Source organism: Scyliorhinus torazame, chromosome 8 (assembly GCF_047496885.1).
Source record: "Scyliorhinus torazame isolate Kashiwa2021f chromosome 8, sScyTor2.1, whole genome shotgun sequence".
Taxonomy (NCBI): Eukaryota; Metazoa; Chordata; class Chondrichthyes; order Carcharhiniformes; family Scyliorhinidae; genus Scyliorhinus; species Scyliorhinus torazame.
Window position 1 is genome coordinate 256,976,719 of NC_092714.1, and position 22,033 is coordinate 256,998,751.

At 49.9% G+C, this 22,033-nt stretch overlaps 1 protein-coding gene across 1 annotated transcript in view; it reads left to right on the forward strand.

Moving 5' to 3' along the window:
* Positions 1–22,033, forward strand: part of plcg1 (phospholipase C, gamma 1) — a 206,915-nt gene that overhangs the window by 92,204 nt on the left and 92,678 nt on the right. Inside the window, exons 4-11 of the mRNA XM_072515148.1 lie at positions 1,213–1,260; positions 5,211–5,295; positions 6,540–6,623; positions 8,333–8,355; positions 8,906–8,978; positions 9,266–9,367; positions 12,398–12,516; positions 21,417–21,502. Coding sequence (XP_072371249.1) covers positions 1,213–1,260; positions 5,211–5,295; positions 6,540–6,623; positions 8,333–8,355; positions 8,906–8,978; positions 9,266–9,367; positions 12,398–12,516; positions 21,417–21,502 — 620 coding nt within the window. The remainder of the gene's footprint in view (positions 1–1,212; positions 1,261–5,210; positions 5,296–6,539; positions 6,624–8,332; positions 8,356–8,905; positions 8,979–9,265; positions 9,368–12,397; positions 12,517–21,416; positions 21,503–22,033) is intronic.

Consider the following 22,033-nt stretch of genomic DNA (forward strand, 5'->3'; position numbering starts at 1 on the left):
GGACACAATTAAGCCCCAATTAATGCCCATCACCTGGATATAATTAAATTCAAAAAGATAACAGCGAATGGCACTAATCTGTCACTTACAAATGGAGTGGAAAGTGGAAATGAATTACTGCTCCACTAACATTTCTGATTCACAAATCTTGAATGGTTATGCAGCACCAGAGGAGTGCCTCGAGGTGAAATGAAAGCAAGACTCCGAACCTTCAATCAGAGAAGGCAGCAGAATATTGCATTGAGATGTTTGAAATCATAAAGCATTTAGATCAGAAGAAATAAATTGTTTCCTGTGGCTAAAGACTCAGATTTAAAAGTGATCGACAAAAAAAAAAAACAGAGGCTTGAAAAAAGGTCGTCTTATTCACCGACTGGTTAGGATTTAGAATGTACTTTTTAACAGGGTGTTGGGTAGAGATTTGAAAATAACCTCCTAAAGAGAATTGGATAAATAAATTAAGATGATATGCAAAAAGAGCAGGGAACTGGAACCAACTGGATTGTTCTTTGATAGCACTCAGTGGGTCGAATGGCCTCCTATTCTACGATACTATCTAAGTCATCCAATTGATCTATATTCCTGTGCTGCTATTATTGTCATGTCACGTCTGTACTTTTGGGCTTATCTTGATTATTCATCTTTTGTGGTTCTTAAGCTGCTGAGAAGCGGGATTTGTAAGATATTGCCCACTCCGTGCCGAAGCTTTATGGAATATTGGGAGCATTTTAGTCCATGGGTGTAAATTCAGATTTGCAGAATTTGACAGATACCATTGATTGAGCGGTTAACGAAACACAGGAACAGCATGGGCCAACCTAAAGCGAACGTCACCACCGACGCACTTCACTGATATTACATTAGTTGAGATTTTCCAGGCCTGCTTGCGTTGGGATTTCTCGCGGCGGAGGGGGCTCACTATTGTCCGTTGGTGGGGCCTTCCAGTCCTGCCGAAGTCCCCGGCCATTGGTGTTGCTCACCCACTGGAGGGATCACATTTGGCGGGAACGGAAGGTCCCACTGGCAGGAAGGGTCAGAAAATCCTGGCCACTGAGTTTGCGCTGCACATTTTTGGGTTTGCAGGTTTACTTCACAGAGCGGTTTATAACCTATTGGGGGAATTTATTCCAATTTGGTGAACAGTTTGTTGCTCGGCGCTGAAGTATTGAGGAAGGATGCTGCTGATTGAATTCTATCCTTTATTTATTCTAGGTGGCTGAGGAAGCAATTCTACAACATGGATCGGAATCGAGAAGATCGGTAATGCCAGCCAGTGGGTTTCTTCAATGGGGTATTCCTTAGAGATGGGATTGAAAGGTCAGGGGTATGGCTGGAGGAATTATTTTGCTACTTTTTTTTGCTTCTCTGCCCTTCCTCCTCCTCTTCCTCCAGCCTGGAGTTTCACGTGACAGGCCGAATTCTTCCTGATCAACCTGGCCCAACCTTACAAAATGGGGGGTCATATTCCAGTTCTTTTCTCACTCGAACGTCCGATGAGCAAAATTCGGAACGATAACTTGGGGCACAACATTAAACAGGAGGTTTTTTTTTTAAATGATGTATGAAAAGAAACAGCTTGCCGAACAAAAAAATGCCAGAACAATAAATTGACAATTTAAAAACAAATAATCAATAAAGATGACCATTGGAGTGTGAAAGGGTGAGAGTTTGTGTGCGTCCAGCTCACTCCCAGACTCACTCTCACTCGCCCTCACTGATTTATGGTGTGTGGGACTGCGAGTGAATGCGAATTCAGAGACTGGGAGCGGGCCAGACACATACTCTCCCCTTCCTCTCATCCCACACATACACGCACCCCACCCTCTCACACGCACCTCACCCTCTCACACCGGCACCACCCCCTCACACGCACCCCACCTTCTCACAGGGGCACCACCCTCTCACAGGCACCCCTCCCTCTCACACCCACCCCACCCTCTCACGCGCACCCCACCCTCTCACACCCACCTACCCTCTCACACATAAACCCCTCCCTCTCACACGCAACCCACCCTCTCACACCCACCCACCCTCTCACACATAAACCCCTCCCTCTCACACCCACCCCACCCTCTCACGCGCACCCCACCCTCTCACACCCACCCACCCTCTCACACACAAACCCCTCCCTCTCACACGCAACCCACCCTCTCACACCCACCCACCCTCTCACACATAAACCCCTCCCTCTCACACATAAACCCCTCCCTCTCACACAGATACCCACCCTCGCACATGCACCCCACCCTCTCGCACACACACCCCATCCTCTCGCACGTAAGTCACCAGATGAAGGAGCTGCGCTCCGAAAGCTAGTGATTCCAAACAAACCTGTTGGACTTTAACCTGGTCTTGTCAGACTTCCTACTGTGCCCACCCCAGTCCAACGCGGCATCTCCACATCAGTTATACAGGACATTAGAGAGATCATGGGCGGGATTCTCCATCGGTGGGATCCTGGTTTAGCACACTGGGCTGAATCGCTGGCTTTTAAAGCAGACCAAGGCAGTCCAGCAGCACGGTTCAATTCCCGTACCAGCCTCCGAACAGGCGCCGGAATGTGGAGATTAGAGGCGTTTTTTACAGCAACTTCATTTGAAGCCTACTTGTGACAATAAGCGATTTTCATTTCATTTTCCATTTCATTTCATTTCCCCTTTGCCGGCAGTGCAGTCATTCCCGCAGATTTCCCGACGGCATGGGGTGGCCACAATGGGAAACCCCGATGGCCGGCTGTCAGGGCGGAGGATCTCTCTATCGGCGGGAGAGCGCTGGAACAGAAAACGCGTGCGGCGGGATGGAGAATCCCGCCCTATATCTCAGAGACTGTGTGGTTTTGGTCTCCTTATTCAAGGAAGGATATAAATCTGTTGGAGGCGGTTCAGAGGAGGTTTACTAGATTGAGACCTGGAATGAGCGGGTTGTCTTATCAGGAAAGGTCAGCCAGACTGGGCTTGTTTTCACTGGAGTTCAGAAGAGTGAGGGGTGACTTGATTGCAGTATCTAAGATCCTGAATGGTCTTGACAAGGTGGATGTGAAAAGGATGTTTCCTCTTGAGGGTGTGTCCAGAACCGAGACAAAGAGAATCGGCGGAATTCTCCGGCAGCGCGATCCTCCAGCCTGCCGGCAGCGCACCCACGCCCACGGGTTTCCGGGCGGCGTGGGGTTGGCCACAATGGGAAAACACATTGGCCGGCTGCAGGAACGGAGAATCCCGCTACCGGCGGGGATGCACCGCACTGAAAACACGGCTGGCGGACCGGAGAATCTCATCCAGTATTTTTCTCACGGAGGGTTGTGCGTCTTCCGAATTGTGCCTCAGAAGTCGGTGGAAGTAGGGTCATAGAATCCCTACAGTATAGGAGGAGGCTGTTCGGCCCATCATGTCTGCACCGACCTTCCGAAAGAATACTCCACCCAGGTCCACTCCACCGCCCTATCCCCGTAACCTAACCTGCACATCCCTGGACACTAAGGAGCAGTTCAGCATGGCCAATCCACCTAACCTTCACATTTGTGTTTCGGGGGGGAAACCCACGGAGAGACGGGGAGAAAGTGCAAACTCCACACGGTCACCCAAGGCTGGAATTGAACCTGGGTCCCTGGCGCTGTGAGGCAGCAGTGCTAACCAGTGCCACCATTGAATATTTTTAAGGCAGAGGTAGATAGATTCTTGTTAGGTAAGGGAACCAAAGGTTATCGGGGTAGATGGAAATGTGGAACTCAGAACATAAACAGATCAGGTTATCGGGGTAGATGGAAATGTGGAACTCAGAACATAAACAGATCAGCCATGTTTCCCTCATCGTGCATATGGTGTACATCGTGTGAATAAACCAGCTTGAAGTAACTACCTGAGTCGGATCACAGTTACTAAAGGTCAGAAAGGCCACACAACCAGCAGACTAAACAGAGGCTCCAACTTTCTTTCCATCACATGGCTGATCAGAAATCTCTGCCACTCTTACCACCTGCCACTGGTGCATGCTGTAAGCATTTGCAGATTGATACCTAACCTGTTTGACCGCATTATGAACGCAACGTCCTTGGCCATCAAGTCCTGGGGTGAGACCTGGCCCAGTGCTTCTGGTTCAGAGGCCGGGGCGCTGCCCACTGTGCCACACAACCTCCAAATGACTGGTTCTGGTATTTTAATAGGCTTCCATGTCACTTAGATAGGGATGGAGGGTGAAATGGCTCCTGGTTAGTGATCCTGATCACTGCCAAGCTGGGAAGGTGAGTGGCACATGTAAATAATGTTGGAGAAAAGCATTTTTCCAACTTTGATACCACGAAACTTTTGCATGAAGTATTAACCAGTTGGTTGAGAAACCACCCTGATCCCACTGATTATTAGAATCCTAGAGTTTTACAGCACAAAGATGAGTCCCTTCGGCCCACTGTGTCTGTGCTGACCATCAAGTGACTATCAATTCTATTCCCATTTTCCAACACTTGGTCCGTAGCCTTGTCTGCTGTGGCATTTCAATTCTTAAATGCTCATTTGGGTGTGTTATGGGCCAGGGTTTAGAGAACCCCAAAGTGTATCATGGAGTTCACCTGACCCACAACTTTTACTAGATTGTGGTTATGGGGAGCACACGGCCCACTCTACAGGTGTGGTACAGCAGAAATGGAAAAGTATTTTTTAAAGCAAAACAATGTTATGGGGAAAGTGCAGTTGAGAATTACCATTTCAGATCCATCATGATCTCATTGAGTAGACTCGATGGGCCGAGTGGCCTACTTCTGCTCCTGCGTAATATGGTCTTTCCCTGAGCAACTGTACTACAAGTGTGAAAACCCAAACAGAGCAAGGCTCTGGCTGCACCACAGGTTATGCACTGAGCAGGCATGGGACATTATTATTTAATAGAGAATGTGCTTCACAAAAGGAAGAGGCCAAAAGCTACCAAGGAGCTTGATGTCAGGAATGAGAAATAAAAGGGGAGCCATTCTAAACTTGAAACCACTGCTCGGTTCTCTAACTCAGGCCACCGAAATCCTGTTCACAACACGTCAGCCAGGGTCACCGGCTGAGAGCTCCACCTTTGCTTTTGCTGTTCTCTTTGTCCTTTTCTGAGGACGTTCTTCACTCGCTCACACAGCATGGCTGAGATTGTTCAGGGTTATTTCATCAGGGGCTGCACAAGTGATAACGCCACAGTGACAAACCATATTGCATGTTACAAATGTTTCTCTTTCCCAGAATCACCGTGAAGGATCTGAAGAGCTTGCTGTCACAGGTCAATTACCGAGTGCCCAACATGAAATTCCTGCGGGAAAAAATTACAGTAATTGAATTCTTTCTGAGTTTCATTCATTTTGTCAAGGCAAATGTTATCTCATCTATTTATCTTGTTTCAAATTTTTTCCGAGACTGCAGTGTTGTTGATTGGTGTGTAGTAACCACGAGGCACCGTTGTGGACCAACCAGACTCTAATATGGTCCATCCAAACTCTGTCCTCCCTGATCATTCCAGTCCTACAAAAGCACACGAGGCAGCTTTAAAAAGAAATTCAGCTCTTATTTTTTAAATTATTTCCATCCTTTTGCCCTATTAGGTCTTTTTTTTTCCTCCTGGATCTGAGCTGCGTCTCGACCCTCCTGAGTTTGATTGAGATTCTGTTCGGACTCTGGGCCTACCCCAAGCCCCTCTGCTCTGCTCAGCTTTAGTTTGACCGACCCTCGTGCCGACATAAGTTGGCCGTGTTACTAATCTGAACATTACCATCGAGGGCTGCCAGAAAATCTGTTTATCGCCCAGTGTCCCTGTATAATGCTGGAACATCCAGTATCAAAATAATTCCTATACCTTCCAGTGTCTTCTACAGACATTGTTGTTCCATACTGTATCACAGTGTGCCTATATGATGCTGTACCATCCATTCTCTATATACAATGTTGTATCTCCCGTTGTGTCTGTATGATTCTGACCCACCCACTATGCCTATGGAACTCTATACCATTCACTGTCTCTATATGATGCTGTACCATCCATTGTCTGGATAGAATTCCTATGCTCTTTCCATATGTTGTACTATTCCGTGTTCCCAAACTATATTGTACCATCCCAGGGTATCCAAATGATGCTGTACCATCCACCATCCCTATACTATGATATACCACTCAGTGTTTCTATATGCTGCTGTGTGACTCAGTGTTACGGATCTGATCCTGGATACCTCCGAGTTCCTGATGTGACCCTGATCTGGTTGACTCTGCCTCTCATCCAGTATCAATGATTTTATCCTGTATCAACTGCTGTCTGAATATATTATTTGTGACATTGGACCAGCTGCCCATTTGGATGCGGTTTTGATTGTGACATTATATTGGCCACTCACTTCCGGGAACATCTACTTTAGCTCGGCAACGTGATTGGAATAAGACAGGTCCCAGACAGAGCGGCTTTCCCTCTCCCCAGTCTCCGGAATGAATGACATGACCAGTAAAATCAGATCGCATTTCATACTGGGGATAAGATGGTTACTGACCTAATTTGGGTCCCCTGATTGCGTCTTTTAATGCCTTCAGGACATGGAGCTGCGAAGTGGAGATGTCACTTACTGCCAGTTTGCTCAGCTCTATCGAAGCCTGATGTACGACGCTCAGAAACACGTAAGTGGAAGTGTGGTGCTTGGGTTAAAAGAACGTTCATGTCTGCCGTGCATCTCAAAGTGCTTTTGAGGAACAGTCAATGTTATATAGACAGCTACCGCAGTCAGTTTGGGCAGAGGAGCAGGTTTCTCCACTGAGCTGAATGGCTGACTTGTTAATTGCCATGGTTAGTGGTGGCTGAAAGATAAAAGTGAAGCAGGAGATGGGAGCACTTTGAATAGGATCATTTACATCCATTTGAACAGGTTTAATTTATGAATGAAGTAACAATGTTATCTCGACTGCATAGAATTATCAGTTTATTGCAGGATGAGTCATGAACTCTTGAACTTCTAGGAGGTGGAAATCTCTTGAGATTATGCTGTTCCTTCAATAGCTCGATGGTCGAAGCACCAGCTGGTGTGGTACTCAGGAGAAAGGCCCCCGAATTGACCATTGGTCTGTATTGAATTAGTTGTGTTCAATGCAAAATTGGTATGGTTTAAGCTGAGGGAGTGCTGCATTGTCTGAGGTGCTGCCTTTCAGATGACACGTGACACCAAGGCCCCATCGCTTCCTTCAAGTAGACTTGAAAGATCATACAGCACTATTCTCAACATGAGCAGGGCAGTTTTTCCTACTGTCCCAGACGATATTTCTCCGTCAACCAACATCATTAAATCTGGTTCCCAGGTAGGTTCGGGGCCCCGATATCAGGATAATATCCGGATTCTGACCTTACACAGCATCAGCGTCAAATGTAAGCCACAATTTCTGGAAGAATGGTCAGTGGGCGCATTCACCATACAGTTAAGGACAGCAAGGTGGGGGCTTGGGAAGCTGGGGGAATAATAGGATGGCAACGTCGCCTCTGCATTTTTTACAAACTTTTAAAATGACCACAGTTGCCGGACCACCATTGTGCAGCACAGACCCCTTCTCAGGGCAGCCTGTTGTTGCAGCTATGGATAACTAGGTATGGCAGCTGCAGGGAGAAGGCCACAAATTGATCCTGGAGGGCTGGTCGTCATCACCCCCCCCCCCTCACACCATGTATTTTGCCAGAAGGTATTTAGGTATTTGTCAGGCTCCAGGGTGCTGCAATGGGGGCTCCTCTGATCATTGGCCTTAGTAGTCCCTCTAATCACGTTAACGAACGACCACTGCTCGCAGACGGGCAGCTTTCACCTCGCCTGACCTGCCTCCTGGAGAATAGCCCAGAGGCAGGAAGGTGCCACCAGGAAATTCCAGGCCTAACCGCCTCCAGTGTGCTTCCAAATCCAACCCATTCGGTCATTTATTTCGCTGCTGGTAATGGGAGCTTGCTGTGCATAAATTGGCTGCCATATTTCCAACAACGTAACAAGGGTATCACTTCAGAGAAATGTCTTCAAAGCCCATTCCGGGATCATGAAAAATGATAGATAAATGCAAGCTCCTTTCTTTTAAGCAAACCCAGGACAGAGAGAGTAAAAATTGTAATAAAATTCCTGCTCAGTTAAGTTATTGTGTTGGGATTAACCTCCTTCCACTAATGGGTCAGCAACAAAACCAGAGAGGAACTCTTCAGAAGAGGGCCAGTAATAGTCAGTGCCCTTGGTGCAGCCCGCAGACTGTACTGTTTCACATTGCCAACACTGTGGGGAAGGGGGCAATTTTTAAAAATACATTTGCATAAGAAGCATCTGTTTCTAATTCTACTTTCTCTCCGTCTCTCTCTCTCTCTCCAGATGGAGGTCCGCTTTCTTCAAAGGTAAGTGGACAAGATCATTTGAAACCAGTTTGGAGAATGTGATATGGGAGACACTTTCCCCCCCCTCTAAAAATAAGGAAGAGAGGTGTTTCAAGTCAAGGTGTTGCCTGACAAGGAGGCAACGTAGTCGGTGAGAACAGGGGCGGATGGGACTTGGTGGGAGTTCAGACATGGGCAGCAGGTGCCCTCAAGTTTACAGGAGGTGGAATGTGAGAGACCAGCCAGGAGGTTACTAGAATAGCCAAGACTAGAGGTGACACAGGAACTAATGCCAAACTGCATTACTTCACGCATTAGTTTGCCCAGTGCTTCCCCCTCAGTGTCAAACATGCTCACTTCTGCACCATGCTGTTGTGTTGGAGCGTCCAGTGATTGCACTGCTCTGACCCACTCTTTTGCTTTGTCGTCTTTTTTAATTAAATGAGGCGAACGGGAATGTTCCTGTAATGCCCCTCTCATAGGGAGAGAGCAGAGTGATTCTGTCAGCTGCTTCTGGCTTGACTCAGGTGACCTATCCTGGGCCGTGACGTGTGATCTTTCTATCCCACAGGAGCTGTGAGCGGCCGGAACTCAGCCAAGTCTCACTGCAGGATTTCCAGCAGTTTCTCCTGGAGTATCAGAAGGTAGGTTCTCTCAGGAAACACAACCGCACATTACCTAGTCGATGCCTGGCGTCGCCACATAACGTCCAGGCTTAACGGAGTGAAGATTCAACCTGAGGCCATTTCCAGTTAGAAATAAACCATTTTTATACCCTTTAAGCAAATTGTTCTGCAGCACAGGAGGAGCAAATTGGCAAACTCCGTTTTACAGCAAGAAAATGGTAGTGATCGTGAGGTTGTGGGAGGGGTGGGGGATGGCGGAGATACAGGCTCGTGAGCAGTGTTGACCTTCTGTTATTTTTGTCTAGGAATTGTGGGCGACGGATATCCATCAAGTGCGAGAGTTTATGTTCAATTACCTCCGAGACCCACTTCGGGAGATTGAGGATCCATTTTTCTACCTCGATGAGGTAAGGGTACCTCCGACTGTGAAGCGCATCCTGTTAGTTGTGGGCTTTGATTAGTCAGCTGTGCCACTACACATAGCAGTGATACACAGTGCTCAACATGCCTGCTGTAAGTAGGATAAAAAGAAAAACCTGAAAGACTTACATTTATGCAGCACCTAGGACATCCCAAAGTATTTTACAGCTAATGAGGTACTTAACGAAGTGTGGTCACCATTGTAATGTAGGAAACGCAGCAGGACGGCTTCACACACAGCAAGCTCCCACCCATAGCAGTGTGATCCTGACCAGATTTTATGATATTCGTTGAGGGTTAAATATTGGCCAGAACATAAGAACTAGAAGCAGGAGTAGGACATCTGGCCCCTCGAGCCTGCTCCACCATTCAATGAGATCATGGCTGATCTTTTGTGGACTCAGCTCCACTTTCCGGCCCGAACACCATAACCCTTAATCCCTTTATTCTTCAAAAAACTATCTATCTTTATCTTAAAAACATTTAATGAAGGAGCCTCTACTGCTTCACTGGGCAAGGAATTCCATAGATTCACAACTCTTTGGGTGAAGAAGTTCCTCCTAAACTCAGTCCTAAATCTACTTCCCCTTATTTTGAGGCTATGCCCCCTAGTTCTGCTTTCACCCGCCAGTGGAAACAACCTACCCACATCTATCCTATCTATTCCCTTCATAATCTTATATGCTTCTATAAGATCCCCCCTCATCCTTCTAAATTTCAACGAGTACAGTCCCTGTCTACTCAACCTCTCCTCGTAATCCAACCCCTTCAGCTCTGGGATTAACCTAGTGAATCTCCTCTGCACACCCTCCAGTGCCAGTACGTCCTTTCTCAAGTAAGGAGACCAAAACTGAACACAATACTCCAGGTGTGGCCTCACTAACACCTTATACAATTGCAGCATAACCTCCCTAGTCTTAAACTCCATCCCTCTAGCAATCAAGGACAAAACTCCATTTGCCTTCTTAATCACCTGAGGGGTTAACTCCCTTGCTTTGTCTTTGAAAGAATGCCATATGGGATATTTTCCGTACACCTGAGGTAGACGGGGCCTCAGTTTACCGTTGCAACCCAAGGATAACACTTCTGATAGTGCAACCCCCCCCCTCCCCAACCGCAGAAACAGATGGTTCAACCCATTTTTATTTTCATAGAATTTCCACTGCAGAAGGAGGGGCCATTCGGCTCATCGAGACTGCACCGGCTCTTGGAAAGAGCACCCTACCCAAGGTCAACAATCAATTTATTTCCATATCTTCCATCGATCTGATTTTTGTTCGCCATTGTCACCCCTCTTCACCCCACTAGTGCCATCGTTCCCTGTTCCAAGTTGTCCTTTGACACACTCCTTACCTCTGTTCTGCCATTAGTACATTCTGATCTCCTAATGTGCTTCTTAGTCATGATCATCACCATTTACATTCCCTTTCTCTTTTTGTTCACGGCATCTTTGTCAATTTCCACCTATCATTGACCCCCTGCTGCACGTCTCCCCCGCCTCCCAACAAGAGTATAAATCTCACCCTATTTCCAGTTCTCTCCAGCTTTGACAAAGAGTCATCCAGACTCGAAACGTTAGCTTCGTTCTCTCCCCCCAGATGCTGTCAGATCTGCTGAGATTGTCCAGCATTTTCTGTTTTTGTTTTGGCCTAGTTCAACTAGCCTCAGCTGAAATGAATGAAATGAAATGAAAATCGCTTATTGTCACAAGTAGGCTTCAAATGAAGTTACTGTGAAAAGCCCCTAGTCGCCACATTCCGGCGCCTGTTCGGGGAGGCTGGTACGGGAATTGAACCGTGCTGCTGGCCTGCCTTGGTCTGCTTTCAAAGCCAGCGATTTAGCCCTGTGCTATACCAGCCCCACATTTCATCCGCAAATGTTGCTATGTTACACTCTGCCCCTGCTTGCAGATCATTTATATAGATTGTAAACAGTTGGGGTCCGAGGACTGAACCCTGCGACACCCCACTAGTTACAGTTCGCCAGTCGGAGAAGGATCCATTTAACCTGACCCTCTGCTTCCTGTCAGTCAGCCAATCCTCAATCCAATCCAGTCCCTGCTCTTTTCAGAGCAGGATTCTGAGGTTGAAGGATCCGTATACAATTGGTTTAGTAGTCATAGATCCACATCTAAATTATAATAATGATATGAATGTGTTGCATGTAAAGAATGTTGTATTAACGTTTTTAAGAAAATAGGTAGCTTGAACTATTTGCCACTTCATGCACATTCCCTTCCCAAGTGAGACAATCGATGCTCCACATGTGGTGACAGCATTCTGCTCCTGCCTCCCAGCTTGCATCAAACCTGCTTCTGGTTGCCCAGGACACCCACTTGTAAGGCTGACCCTGCTCAGTAAGTTGCCTGGAAAGCCTCCACAGGCACCCAGTTTGCAAACCACTAATGTTAAGTTCACTGCTCAGTCGCCGCACTAGAGTTATACTGCTGGCTTCCCTTTGTACTTTCTAAAAAAATGTAAAATTTAAAGTACCCAATTCTTATTCTTCCAATTAAGGGGCAATTTAGCGTGGCCAATCCACCGACCCTGCACATCTTTGGGTTGTGGGGGTCAGACCCTCGCAGACACGGGGAGAATGTGCAAACTCCACACGGACCGTGACCCGGGGCTGGGATTGAACCCAGGTCCTCAGCGCCATGAGGCACCAGTGCTAACCACTGCGCCACCGTGCCGCCCCAGGCTGCCCTTTGTACTGAGTGACAGCAGAGCTCTGTACCCTGTGCCTGGGACACAAGTACAACGGCAGAGATGTAGGCCAGTGAGCAGTGAATGTGACTGTGCAACTGCAGTTTAGGTTTACAAATCAGAGCATAATCCATTTTATTCAATGGGGCTTGAGTAAAGTGATGGGCGTGGTGCTTGGGTGCCTTGCTGAGACTACTTGTAGCCCATCTGGGGGGTTGGGGGCAGTAAAATGAGGTGGAGTGGGGGAGCAGCGTTTTGCTGAACTTCATTGTTGCTGATAACCTTTGACTGTTTATTTCATTATGCTTTCAGTTCCTGACCTTCCTGTTTTCCAAGGAAAACTCAATATGGGATTTGAGATTTGACCTGGTCTGCCTGGAAGAGATGAGTAACCCCCTATCTCATTATTGGATCTCATCGTCTCACAACACGTGAGTCATCACCACAAAATGGAGCAGCCGTGTGCTGTCACCTTCGAATCAAACTCTTGTAGTGTGCTCTGCCAGGTTTCTGGTGAATTCTTAGGAAGCCATGCCACCAGTGTGTGCGTTTTAGTCAACGCCTCTCCTTTGGAGTAGGTTTTCTGGGTCGTAAATCTTTTTCTGCAGGTCTTGTGGTGCAGTGTGCAATGTCCTTGCCTCTGAGCCAGACGTTCTGGGTGTAAGTCCCACCCCGGGACTTGACTGTGGAAGGTGTGTTGTTAACATGACCCAACTGGTTGATAATCAACCGGTAAATTCTTCCAGTACACCAATGGCAGGTGGTGAGACCAGGCCAATTTCCTAGTTTGCCATACTTGATATGGAGTGGCACCCCTTGAGCAATAGCCCGTGGTCTCTCTCTCTCCCCAGCAGATGTAGCTGGTTAGTGATCGAGTGTGGGGAAATCCCTGGTCACTTCTATCCCCTTCCTAGCCCAGAGGAAACTTCTACTGTCTGTACCACCTAACCGATCGATATCAGCTATCACCAGATAAAATACCGGTGTGAGCGGTTCTTTTTGCTGAAGGTTTTCTGGACACAGAACCCCTGAAGGCCGAACCGTGCTGATGTTGAGTGTTCCCAGCACGAGCCTAACTGGGGAGTGAGCGATGCCATGTGGGTGGTTCCTGATCCTTTGTTCTGCCCAGCTGCCTTTGTGTTTTCCTGTGGTGCAAGATGCCCCTTCCCCTGGCTCTGGTTATAAAGAGAGATTGTGTGAATGTGTGCCTGTTATCAGACACCTGTACCTCCTACTGTCAATTCAGTTTCACAGACAGACATAGGACAGTAACCAGGAAGCGACGCAACATAACTGTGGGTGGACCTCCGGTTGCGGCCATGCCTGAATAGGTCGCACGTTCGGCAGCTCCCGCCAGGAACGGACTTTAGGGCTATCTAGAGGGGCCCCAACGGCACTTGTTCGACGGCTTCCAGTGTGGGAAGGTGACAGCAAGGTCCCCCCGACAGTATATGGATTGGACCAGGAGTGGAGCGGTGAAAAAAGGGATCTTGGAGCAGCGAAAAGTGAGAGGGAGAAAAAGCAAGATGGCGGCGGGTGGAGACCAAGCAGCGTGGGCGCAGTGGTCGCAGGAGCAGCAGGGGTTTCTTAGACGCTGCTTTGAGGAGCTGAAGAAAGAAATGCTGGCGCCAATGAAGGCGGCGATTGAGAAGCTAGTGGAGACCCAGAGGGCCCAGGGGGCGGCGATCCGGGAGGTGCGGCAGAAAGCCTCGGAGAACGAGGATGAGATCTTGGGCCTGGCGGTGAAGGTGGAGTCACACGAGGCGCTGCACAAGAGGTGGGCGGAAAGATTTGAGGACCTGGAGAATAGGTCGAGGAGGAAGAATCTTCGGATTCTGGGTCTCCCTGAAGGAGTTGAGGGGCCCTGATACCGGGGCATATGTGAGCATGATGCTCAATTCGCTGATGGGCGCGGGAGCCTTCAAGAAACCCCTGGAGCTAGATGGGGCTCATCGGGTCCTGGCAAGGAGACCTAAGGCCAACGAGCCGCCAAGGGCTGTAGTGGTGAGGTTTCACCGCTTTATGGACAGAGAGTGCGTCCTGAGATGGGCCAAGAAAGAGCGGAGCAGCAGGTGGGAGAACACGGAGATCCGAATCTACCAGGACTGGAGTGCAGAGGTGGCCAAGAAGAGAGCTGGTTTCAATCGGGCTAAGGCTGTGCTCCATCAAAAGGGGGTGAAGTTCGGTATGCTGCAGCCAGCACGATTGTGGGTCACGTTCCAAGATCGGCACCACTATTTCGAAACGCCTGAGGAGGCTTGGAGCTTTATACAGACTGAAAAGTTGGACTCAAATTGAGGGTCTGTGGGTGTGGGGGGGCTGTCTGATGTACATATGGTTTTAACTATGTGTACGCACCTAAGCCAAGGTGCTTAGGGGGTTTATGGTCCAGATGGGGGGAGTGGATCCATGGAGGTTTGCTAGGCCCCTGGCCAGGGAATTCTCATTCTTTTCCCATGTACATAGAGCCTACTCCCGGATAGATTTTTTTGTTTTGAGTAGGGCGCTAATCCCGAAAGTGGAGGGAACGGAGTATTCGGCCATAGCCATCTCAGACCACGCCCCGCACTGGGTGGAGCTGGAGTTAGGAGAGGAGAGGGACCAGCGCCCGCTGTGGCGTCTTGATGTGGGATTACTGGCGGATGAGGAGGTGTGCGGGAGGGTGCGGGGGTGCATTGAGAGATACTTGGAGGCCAATGACAACGGAGAGGTGCTGGATGGGGATGGGATTTGATGGGGAGGCTGTGGGAGAGTGTGGGCGCCGGTGTTGGAGGGAGGGGAGGCCTGGGGATGGGGGAATTGAGATAAGGCCGCAAAAGGAGCTGCGCCAGAGGGGGTGGGGCCGGCTCAGGAAAGCGCGGGCTTTTTCCCGCGCTAGGGAAGGACGGCAGTGGGGGTCGGAGGTGCGCACACTGACTGCTAGGAAGGAGGTGGAGGGGGGATTCCCACACTGGGGGGGGCGGGAGAGGCCGGGGTCAGCAGGAGTCAGCTGACTTACGGGAGTGTTATGGTGGGAGCAAAAGAGCTAGATATGGATCTAGTGGGGGAAGGGGTGGGTATAGGGTTGCTGCTGCATTGGCCAATGGGGAACTGGAAATAGGAGAGGTGGTCGGGGCGGGTGTCCGCCGTCTGGGGGACTGGAGGGTGCGGGAGACGCGGGCACGTGACTGGCCTAGAAAAGGAGATGGCTAGTCGGCGGGGGGGGGGGGAAGGGGGGGGTGAGAAGCCCCCGAATCCAGCTGATAACATGGAATGTGAGGGGCCTGAATGGGCCGGTTAAGAGGGCCCGAGTGTTCGCGCACTTAAAGGGACTGAAGGCAGACGTGGTCATGCTTCAGGAGACACATTTGAAGGTGGCGGACCAGGTCAGGTTGAGAAAGGGATGGGTAGGACAGGTATTCCATTCGGGGCTGGATGCGAAGAACAGAGGGGTTGCAATACTGGTGGAGAAGCGGGTGTCGTTTGAGGCCAAGAATATTGTAGTGGATAATGGAGGTCGATACGTGATGGTGAGCGGTAGGTTGCAGGGGGCGTGGGTGGTATTGGTAAACGTATACGCCCCGAACTGGGATGATGCTGGATTTATGAAGCGCATGCTGGGTTGGATTCCGGACCTGGAGACAGGAAGCCTGATAATGGGGGGGATTTCAACACGGTGCTGGATCCAGCATTAGATCGCTCCAGATCCAAGACGGGGAAGAGGCCGGCTGTGGCCAAGGTGCTTAGGGGGTTTATGGTCCAGATGGGGGGAGTGGATCCATGGAGGTTTGCTAGGCCCCTGGCCAGGGAATTCTCATTCTTTTCCCATGTACATAGAGCCTACTCCCGGATAGATTTTTTTGTTTTGAGTAGGGCGCTAATCCCGAAAGTGGAAGGAACGGAGTATTCGGCCATAGCCATCTCAGACCACGCCCCGCACTGGGTGGAGCTGGAGTTAGGAGAGGAGAGGGACCAGCGCCCGCTGTGGCGTCTTGATGTGGGATTACTGGCGGATGAGGAGGTGTGCGGGGGTGCATTGAGAGATACTTGGAGGCCAATGGCAACGGAGAGGTGCAGGTGGGGGTAGTCTGGGAGGCGTTGAAGGCGGTGGTCAGGGGAGAGTTAATCTCCATTAGGGCCCGCAGGGAGAGGGAGAGGTTGGTGGGGGAGATCTTAAGGGTGGACAGGAGATATTCAGAGGCCCCCGAGGAGGGGCTACTCAGGGAGCGACGGAACCTCCAGACGGAGTTTGACCTGTTGACCACAGGGAAAGCAGAGGCACAGTGGAGGAAAGCGCAGGGGGTGACGTACGAGTATGGGGAGAAGGCGAGCCGGACTCTGGCACACCAGCTCCGTAAGAGGGTGGCAGCGAGGGAGATAGGTGGAGTTAAGGATAGTAAGGGGAATACGGTGCGGAGTGCGGTGAGAGTAAATGAGGTATTTAAGGACTTCTATGAGGAGCTGTACAGATCTGAGCCCCCAGCGGGGGAAGAGGGGATGCAACGATTTTTGGATCAACTGAGGTTCCCGAGGGTGGAGGAGCAAGAGGTGGCTGGTTTAGGGGCGCCAATTGGGTTAGAGGAGCTGGTTAAAGGATTGGGGAACATGCAGGCGGGGAAGGCCCCGGGGCCAGATGGGTTCCCGGTCGGGTTTTATAGGAAATATGTGGACCTGCTAGGCCCGTTGTTAGTGAGGACTTTCAATGAGGCAAGGGAGGGGGGGGGGAACCTGCCCCCGACAATGTCCGGGGCGCTGATCTCTCTGATTCTGAAGCGAGAGAAGGACCCACTGCAACGTGGGTCGTATAGACCGATCTCGCTCCTCAATGTGGATGCTAAGTTGCTGGCAAAAGTGCTGGCTACGAGAATTGAGGACTGTGTCCCTGGGGTGATTCATGAGGACCAGACGGGATTTGTAAAGGGTAGGCAGCTAAACACCAATGTGCGGAGGCTCCTCAATGTGATTATGGTGCCATCGGTGGAGGGAGAGGCGGAGGTAATGGCAGCTATGGACGCGGAGAAGGCCTTTGACCGGGTGGAGTGGGAGTATCTCTGGGAAGAGTTGCGGAGGTTTGGGTTTGGGGAGGGGTTTATCAGTTGGGTTAGGCACCTATATAGAGCCCCGGTGGCGAGTGTGGCTACGAATCGGCGGAGGTCAGAGTACTTTCGGCTGTACCGAGGAATGAGGCAGGGGTGCCCCCTGTCCCCCTTGTTGTTTGCATTGGCAATCGAGCCTTTGGCCATGGCACTAAGGGAGTCCAGGAAATGGAGGGGGTTGGTCCGAGGGGGAGAGGAACATCTGGTGTCGCTGTATGTGGGCGACCTGTTGCTGTATGTGGCAGATCCAGTGGAGGGGATGGTGGAGGTCATGCGGCTCCTAAGGGAGTTTGGGGACTTCTCGGGCTATAAGCTCAACGTAGGGAAAAGTGAGCTCTTTGTGGTGCATCCAGGGGACCAGGGAAAGGGGATAGACGACCTGCCATTGAAGAGTGCGGAAAGGAGCTTTCGGTACTTAGGGATCCAAGTGGCTGGGAGTTGGGGGGCCCTGCACAAGCTCAATTTGACGCGGCTGGTGGAGCAGATGGAGGAGGATTTCAAAAGATGGGATGTGCTGCCACTCTTGCTAGCGGGCAGGTAACAGTCGGTTAAAATGATGGTCCTCCCGAGGTTTCTCTTTGTGTTCCAGTGCCTTCCCATTATGATTACCAAGGCCTTTTTTAAACGGGTAGGTAGGAGCATCATGGGTTTCGTGTGGGCAAATAAGACCCCGAGGGTAAAGAGGGTGTTTCTGGAGCGTAGCAGGGACAGAGGAGGGCTGTGCGGCTACTATTGGGCAGCCAACGTGGCGATGATCCATAAGTGGGTAATAGAGGGAGAGGGGGCGGCGTGGAAGAGGTTGGAGATGGCGTCCTGCAGGGGCACGAGTCTGAGGGCGCTGGTGATGGCACCGCTGCCGCTCTCGCCGACAAGGTACACCACGAGTCCGGTGGTGGCGGCAACGTTGAAGATCTGGGGGCAATGGAGACGATATAGGGGCGAGATGGGAGCCTCGGTTTGGTCCCCGATTCGGGAGAACCATCGGTTCGTCCCGGGAAGGATGGATGGGGGGTTTCGGAGCTGGCATCGGGCAGGGATCAGAAGAATGGGGGACCTGTTTATAGATGGGACGTTTGCGAGCCTAGGGGCGCTGGCGGAGAAGTTTGGGTTACCCCTGGGAAATGCGTTCAGGTATATGCAAGTGAGGGCGTTTGTGAGGCGGCAGGTGAGGGAATTCCCGTTGCTCCCAGCACAGAGAATTCAGGACAGGGTGATTTCGGGTGTATGGGTCAGAGAAGGCAAGGTTTCGGCGATCTATCAAGAGATGAAAGAAGAGGAGGAGGTTTCGGTAGAGGAGCTAAAGGGAAAGTGGGAGGAGGAGCTTGGGGAGGAGATTGATGAGGGTCTGTGGGCTGATGCCCTGAGTAGGGTTAACTCCTCTTCCTCTTGCGCCAGGCTCAGCCTAATACAATTTAAGGTTACTCACAGAGCGCATATGACAGGGGCGAGGTTGAGTAGGTTCTTTGGGATGGAGGACAGATGTGGGAGGTGCTCGGTAAGCCTGGCGAATCACGTCCACATGTTCTGGTCGTGCCCGGCACTGGATGGGTTCTGGAGGGGTTTCACGAAGACTATGTCCAAGGTGGTGAAAGTCCAGGTCAAGCCGAGTTGGGGGTTGGCATTATTTGGGGTAACGGACAAACCGGGAGTGCAAGAGGCGAAAGAGGCCGGTATTCTGGCCTTTGCGTCCCTGGTAGCCCGGCGGAGGATCTTGCTATTATGGAAAGACGCAAAGCCCCCCAGTGTGGAAGCCTGGATAAATGACATGGCAGGGTTCATTAAGCTGGAGAGGATAAAGTTTGCCTTACGAGGGTCTGTGCAGGGGTTCTTCAGGCGGTGGCAACCGTTCCTAGACTATCTCGCGGAGCGTTAGGAGGAGGTCAGCAGCAGGAGCAACCCGGGGGTGGGGGGGGGGGGGGGGGGGGGGGGGGGAGGTGTCTCTTTCGGGGGGTATTTGGACGGGTGGCGTTTCCCCAAGGGTACTTTTGAATGTCACATGGGGGTGTTAATATATGCGGGAGAACCCAATGTATAAGTAGTTTATTATTTTTGATTGTGGTGTTTGTGTTCTTTTTGTAATGGGGGGGGGTTTGTTTGTTACAAAAATTTTGTTGGAAAATTTTAATAAACATTTTTTTTTTTAAAACATAGCTGTGGGTGCAAATGTAATATCACAAAGCCCTTTGAGCCGCACATCTGGGGCAACAGGAAGGAAAGATTTTTTCCATCAAGCAGCTTAAACTTTCTTTACAGTAACGGGGCTCGTCACCCTGCAAGGCAGAAGAATTAACAGCAGCCTGAGGTCACCTGGCTCCTTGACCTTTCTCTGCCATGGGATCAGATCATGGCTGTGGACTTCTCCCCCCCCCCCCCCCCCCCCCCCCACCAATTGCACCATCCTGCCGTATCCCCTTACTGCCCACAACTCCGACCTCATTCCTGAATATACACAAGTGAATATCCACAGCCGTCTGGGCTAGAGAATTTCAAACTTGCACCATCCTGGCTGAAGTAATTTCTCCTCATCCAAATCCTAAACGGCCAACCCTTTATCCTGAAACACGAACCCGGGGTTCTGGACTCTTCAGCCAGGAAACCTGCCTCTCCGCATCTAACCTGCCAAGCCCTTTCAGAATTGTCGATAATTATGCAAAGTAGCAGAAATTCAGATTGTTGCAGTCTCAGAGATAGCAGGGGGCAGGGCGACATTCTTTGCCATTGGACTTGCAAATTAATAATCACAGCAGACCATCACTTTCCACAGGTGCCATGTTACCAGGACAGTGCTATCGCCATAGAGACTGCAGTGGTTCCAGAAGGCAGCTCACCATCATTACCTCCGCGCAACCAGGGGTGGGCAATAATTGCTGGTCTCGCTAGCGCCGCACATATTCCCGCGAACGAATAGAAATATTGAAGCAAACTGATCTGAGCAGCAATATCATCAATATCCTAACACCGTGATGTGATCGGCATTGCAATGTTTAGATACAGAGGCAGTTCTGTGTGCCACTTCCTGGTCCAGCACATTTCATGACAGAATGTCGTTAACAGTACAGGGTAGAAATTCATCATGTGCAGAGTGGTCAGTATCTGATTGGCCGCCAGTTCAAAGCAGAGCCTAAATATTTAATTCCATTGGCTGCGATGGAACTGAATATCAGGTGCTGCGGGTTTTATTTATTTAGCAGATGGAAAGTCCCTGAGCCAAGCAGTTCCTTCCAGTCCGGATAGGCCTCCACTGAGTCTGTGAATTGGACGTTCTTCTATGATGTGGTGTGTAGATTGTTCTCCCCCACAGGCACATAGGGGGCTGGTACTAATACCCCATCAGTGGATGTTGGCAAAGCAGGGGCCCTGGCCAGTCCTGGACCTGTTAAGGGTGGATCACTCTTTCCTTGGAAGATTAAACCAGGCAGTTGGTGGGTTGGGTTCGAGACCAGGTACTCGTTTGTAAGGTCCATTGATCCCCATTCATTTGGCCAGATGGAATTTGCATTGACGTCCTGTGTGGATTTTTTTCAGATCGGCTTTCTTGATGGGACCTTGGGTGGCTGAATAAATCAACATAAAGTGGCAGGTGGGGGGAGGGGGGGGGGGCTGCATTGCAAACTTTTTCTATCATTTTGGATATGTGAAGGAGCGATGTTTGCCAGGAGAATGTGTGTGTCCCTATGTGTGTCCCTGTGTGTGTGTGTCCCAGAGTGTGTGTGTCTGTCCCAGAGTGTGTTTGTTCCAGAGTGTGCATGTCTGTCCCAGAGTTTGTGTGTCCCAGTGTGTATGTCTGTCTCCCAGTGTGTGTGTATCTCCCAGTGTGTGTCTGTCCCCCAGTGCCTCTGTGTATGTGTGTGTGTGTGTGTGCGTCTCCTATCGAAGGCCATTCCAAGGTATGTTGCAGGTATCTGCTGCTGTAACTTGCAGCCATTCATTTGGATGAAATCTGTGGATAACGGGAAGCTGACCCAATGGCGCCCGTTCTGCGCCACTACCCGGGACTATTTTCCACCTCAACGTCTAAATTGGCCAGAATATGCCAGCCAAAGTCGTGCTCAGATTCCGCCACTGTGGTGAATGAATGAAATTGCTTCCCCTTCACTGAATACACACCGCTGCGCGCATAATGTGCCAATTGGAGATTCGCTGTATTGCTGAATCCACTGCATGTGGAAAGGTTGATTTTGTGATGTCCACCATCTGCAAATGTTTCTGCTTGACTGTCTTTGCGATGTGTATGACTCCTGCTACCTCTGTTGCAGCTACCTAACCGGGGATCAGTTCTCCAGCGAGTCCTCACTAGAGGCCTACGCTCGCTGCCTACGAATGGGATGCCGGTGTATTGAATGTAAGCAAATCAACATATCGTCTTGTGCCATGTATGGATTGTTTTATCCAGCAACATAAACCATCAGGCTGATATCATTGGCAGGACAGATAGAGATGAGGAGATTGTAACTGTCCAGCACATGCGCAGGATATGAACCTGATTCCATGGGCTGATGGATTGAGAATATTATCTCGCTGCTGCTATTAAGGAGCTTGTGTAATTTTTTTAACATCAAAAATCAGTTTCCAGAAAATGTGAGTATCGTTAGCACAGCTTAAGTTCAAAATTAGCTCAAAGAATGGAAGGGAAGTGCCCCAGCTGGTGTGCAGATGTTTGAAAGATGCACATATTTGTGTATTGTGGATTAAGAGTATATATTGACAGTCAAAGTGGTCTGACCTTCCATCAAAGTGACTAGTATTGGCTGAATGTTTTAGAGTGTTTGATCCAAGAGGAGGAATTAAAGAAAGGATTTTATAACCAAGTCAAGATTAAAAATTACAAAAGCCGAATTGCTGGAAATACTCAGCAAGTCAGACAGCATCTGTG